General features: G+C 53.0%; 1 protein-coding gene across 1 annotated transcript; it reads right to left on the bottom strand.

The window, feature by feature from the left end:
* Positions 1–2,326: 2,326 nt before the first annotated feature.
* On the bottom strand, positions 2,327–4,543 carry FIGNL2 (fidgetin like 2). Its single transcript, XM_077838788.1, has one exon. The coding sequence runs from the start codon at positions 4,541–4,543 to the stop codon at positions 2,327–2,329; it is 2,217 nt and encodes a 738-aa protein (XP_077694914.1).
* Between the last annotated feature and the right edge of the window lie 320 nt (positions 4,544–4,863).

Genomic DNA, 4,863 nt, shown 5'->3' on the forward strand with positions numbered 1-4,863 from the left:
ACAAACCATGGGCTCACACTCTATTACCAGGCAGTGCCCGCAGTAGTACTTCAAGTGCCTGGGGGTTTGGCATTTTGTATTTCAAGTGCTTGGCTTGTTTTTTATAGGCCGTATAAATGCAGCTCAGGGAGCCAGCCGGGGGCTGAGGTGATGCGAATCTCCACGTGGGTAAGAAGAATACAATGGGGTTGGGATCGGATCCCTTAGTTCTGGAATGGTGGCAATGCCACTGGGCCAGTGGGTATGATTCCCAGGGGGTCACAATGGTACTGCCCTGCCTTCCCCTACCACTGACTGGGACATACCCATCTTCGCTAGATGGAAGGAAAATGCGAGACCGGAAAAGCCTCTGCATGAGACGACTGGGCCCTGCATTATTTCAGATGCACACACGGGTCTCAGAGGGTTACAGCTAGTGCCAGGAAGACACACGAGATATTTAGCTTTACCCCTCTGCCGTTGCTCTCTGCTCCTGTAGGGGTGGGTTTTGAGAGGGCCTTGCCTGCAAACGAAGACCCTGATCTGGCATGTTGTTCTGCACGGGGCAACATGACATGCCAGCAACACAATGTGCAGGACTGGGCAGTAAGAAATGGGCTGAGACCTACCAAACGGCACTAGTTTAACTTCAGCTGTTTTTTAAAAATGATTTAGTTAAACTGGTGCAAACCTCTTAGTTTGGTTTAAAGGCAGCTCGTTTTGTTTCAGCTTCTGCCAACTCCTAACTGACTCTGGGCTACACTGAAATACGCCTGGTTTAAACAAAAATATGAGCATCCACACAGAGGTTTGCACTGGTTTCATTAAATCTGTTTGAAATCTCACCCTTAAGTAAAGCAGTGCAGCTTTCTCCTGGAGATAAGGCCTTAAACGCACAGTGCAGAAGCCTTTGCAGGTTAACACTTGGTTCTCTACCATAGTTTTTCCTGTTCACAAAGGCAAAATAAACCTTCTTACAACATGGTTGGGTCTTGACCACACATAAACATGCTCACTTCTGCAGCCCAGGAAGGGCCCCTGGCTGGGAGATGCAAGAAGAGGAAGTGGAGAGCACAACAGAGAAGCAAGCTTTGCAAACCAAGAAAGTTGGGAACATACCCCGTAGGTTTATCCAAAAAGTGGTACTAGCAACAGCTTTTAAACTACGGCACTAATACTCTCTTTTCCTTTGAAGACACGTTACTCCACCAAACGCTACAATAACAATGTGGAAAAAAAAAATAAAATAAAATTATGGCATAATATATTGTGAAAAGCACCCGAAATACATTCAGCTTTCATCTTTGTAACAACTTCAAGTTTTGTTTTTTTCTTCTTTCTGTCACCCTTTTTTGGAAGCAAACACATAATGCAGCTTTGTATTGAGTTTGGCAAACTCTTAAGATCTTTTTCCCCCCCTTCCCTTTCTTGAGAAGATAAAAGAGTTTTTAAAAACACATTCGGGTTTGTTTGTTTGTTTGTTTTTTCTGAGGTAATTTTTTTCCTGAGTAGTTAAAAAGAAAAAACAAAAAAATACTACATACATTACAAAAATAAAAATGAGGTCTAGTATATTAAACAATCTACATTTTTCTTTACTTCAAACCTTCCCTCCCTCCTCCCATCTCCCTGTGCCGTTTATTCCTAATAATAAATTCCTCATGATGGCTTGAAAAGATGTTGACTTGTGCGGGGGACAAGTCCTTTGTATGGCACAGTTCAGTACAGAAAAATTGCCCACAGAGCCACAGCCAAAGGGGGCTGGTTTTGTTAAATGATGGCTGAAAAATTTCTATTAGGAACAACAACAACAAAAATCAGGTCTCTGTAAATCGACTAGAAAGCTGTCCTATCACGCATGAGAAGGCTAAAACCAAACACATCTCCACCTGGCTGCATCCTTTACGTTGCTGGTCTCAAAACGGATGAACGGGAAAGTAGACGAATAATAAATAGATTATCCTGAGTTCAGTGAGCGACTACTTCCAAAAACAAAAACAAACAAACAAAATCAGTCAAGTATGACATAAAAAAGCCTGTAAAAGAATTTGTTTGTGTTCGGGTCTTTTCTTGGATCAAGTATTTCACCTTCAGATCAGCTTGGACATAGGAGAAAGACAAAAGACACTGACTGAATTCATGGGCGAGCTGTGATTCCATCCTTAGCAGCTGGAGCTAGACCAGAGACTCCAGAGCAACAGATCTTAACAAATACAAAATAATCCCCCCGAATCTTCCACTCAGAGGTCAAGCTGGCACACAACCAACAACACCATCAACAAAAAAAATGCCACTGGAGTCTGAGGCTGAGGGCTTGGCTCCCCCAGCCCACCCCTTCCACGCGCCGTCAGTGCCTGGACCCGTACATTTTGTCCCACTCCATGTACAAGTCCAGCTCCTTCTGGGAGACGGTGGGGCGGACTTTACAGAAGGCGTTCTCGAAGTCTTTGTAGGAGGTGGGCTGCAACTGGCCTGGCAGGCTGTGGAGTTTGGTGGGGCCGGCCTGCTGGCACAGCTGGATGAGCTCGCTGCCCGAGTAGCTCTCGGTGTGCTGCACGAGGGAGGCCATCTCCCGTTCACTGAGGCAGTAGTTCTGCTGGGCCAAGGTGTGGTGGAGGATCTGCCGCCGGGCGATGCTGTCGGGCGGGGAAATGTAGAACCGCTTGGTGAACCTCCTCTGGGAGGCTTCGTCCACAGTGCTGGGCCGGGTGGTCGTCCCGATGACGACGACATTCTGCTCGGCTGAGGTAGCTATGTTGTCCAAGTAGGAAAGCAGCTGAGACTTGAGGCCGCTCGCCTGGGCAGCTTCTTCACCAGCGCAGGCCACGAGGAGGGACTCCACCTCGGAGATGAGCACCACTGATGGCTGACGGCAGCTGGCCACGAAGAAGACCGTCTGCAGGATCTTCTCGGCCTCGCCCTTCCACTTGGAAAGCAGGGCTGTCCCGCTGAGATTCAGGAAGGTTGAGCCCAGCTGGGTGGAGATGCACCTGCTCAGCAGGGTTTTCCCTGCTCCACGAGGCCCGAACAGTAGGATGGCTCTGGGTGGCCGGCTCTCCCCAGTGTAGGCCCCAGGCCTCAGGATAGGCCACACCAGCTCTTCCTCGATGGCGGCCTTGACCGAGACCTGGCCAGCAATGTCCGTCCATTGGACGGGCGGGCTGCAGTCGACGATTTTGTTGTTCACCAGCTCTAGTATCAGGGGGTCTACGTTTTTCAGCTGCTCTTCCACAGGCTGGCTGCTGAACCCCTGCGGCTTGGCCTGCATCCCGTGGGTGAAGGCATGACCTTGCTCGCCACCTGCACGCTCGCCATTGGCGAGAGGCGGGGTGAACTTCTCAAAGCTCTCCCCGGGCCTCAAAGGGGCTTCCCCAGCGCCATACGGAGGGGAGACCAGGCCTTTCATGGGCTGGCTGTTGTACTTCCCTACATGCTCCTCCAAGGCCACTGTCGCCGCTGCTCCCGTCGGCCTTTTCCCAGCCTTGAAGGGCAGCTGGGAGGTCTCGGTGCTTCGGCTGAAGCTGTTGCCTCCACATTCGCCGTTGTCGGACATCTGGTATGGCGACTCAGGGGTGGACTTTGGTTGCTCGTAGCTGTATTTCCTGTACCTGCCCTCAGCTTCGTCCTCCCCCCCCGGGATATCAAAGGCCTTTCGTTTCAGGGAGCCCCCCGAGTCGCTGCTGAGGGGGGGCACTGGGAGGGGGGGCAGGCTGGAGCTCTGGTAGCTATAACCAGGGATGCCCGGGGGCCGGGAGGAGGGCGGCGGCGGGGGGATGGGGGTGGGTGCAGCAATGCCCGAGGGCAGGTAAGAGGCCGACGGGTGCGGAGGGTGGATCCCCCCGTAGCCGGGCTGAGGCGCATAGCTGCCTGAAGCGTAGTTGTACATGGGACCTGAGGAGCTGTAGCTGGGGACCAGCGCCGAGGACGGGTGCGTGGGCTGCAGGAGTCCTGAGCTGTGCAGAGTTGACGGGTGGGGAGGGGGAAGTGCTGTCGCGGGCTGGCTGCAGTAGCCCGATGGCAGGTAGGTGCCACTGTAGCCTGAGGTATACTCCTGAGACAAGCCAAGGCCGCTGGAGCCGGCGGCTCCCCCACACGAGTTAGTGGGATAAATGGGGTCCCGGGCAACCTCGCAGACAACAGGGGAGCTGCCAAGCCCTACCGGCCCATTTCCTGGGGCAGAAGGAACAACCCCCTTGGAGCCAGGCAGCCCATCGTGCATGGTGTTCAGGGGGTAGGCACCATCCGAGCCGTGCGGCATCGGCCAGGGCTCCACGTCACCTTTCTGCCCATTGAGCGGCCCAAAGGCTCCATCTCCATAGCTGTTCAGCACCGGCCTCTCATAGGGCGAGTCCAGCACCCCCGAGTACTTCTCCGCATACCTCTTGAGGAGGTTGGAGGCCGTCAGCGCGGAGATGTCGTCGTTGGCCCAGGCGTAGTTGAAGCGCTGCCGGCTGCTGTGGTAGAGGTCAGATTTGTGGGCCGGTGAGGAGGTGGTGGAAGAGACATCGAGGTGCTGCTCTGGCCACTGGTTCAGGGGCTGGGCATGCTCTGGTGTCCAGTGCATCTTCAACAGAGCTGGGGACAGGGAAACAGAGGTAGAAAGGGTTAAATACGGTCCTGGAGTAGAGTGGTCCTGCTGAACTGGAGGCAGGTTTAAATGTACGGGGCTCAGCACCCTGCCCTTCTCCGTTTGCTAAACGTAAAGAGGGTCCCAGCTATGCAATAGGGCTCCATGGGTGTCCTCCTCACGGAAGAGGCCAAGAACCCCTCACCTAAATAAAAGTATCCTGATCTCTAGAAGTGAAGAGCAGGCACAATGCCCACTGAAGTCCGCAGGAGCTGAGGGCAATAAGCACCTTGCCAAGCAGGCCAGTGGTATTCCGG

Source organism: Eretmochelys imbricata, chromosome 20 (assembly GCF_965152235.1).
Source record: "Eretmochelys imbricata isolate rEreImb1 chromosome 20, rEreImb1.hap1, whole genome shotgun sequence".
Classification (NCBI taxonomy): domain Eukaryota; kingdom Metazoa; phylum Chordata; order Testudines; family Cheloniidae; genus Eretmochelys; species Eretmochelys imbricata.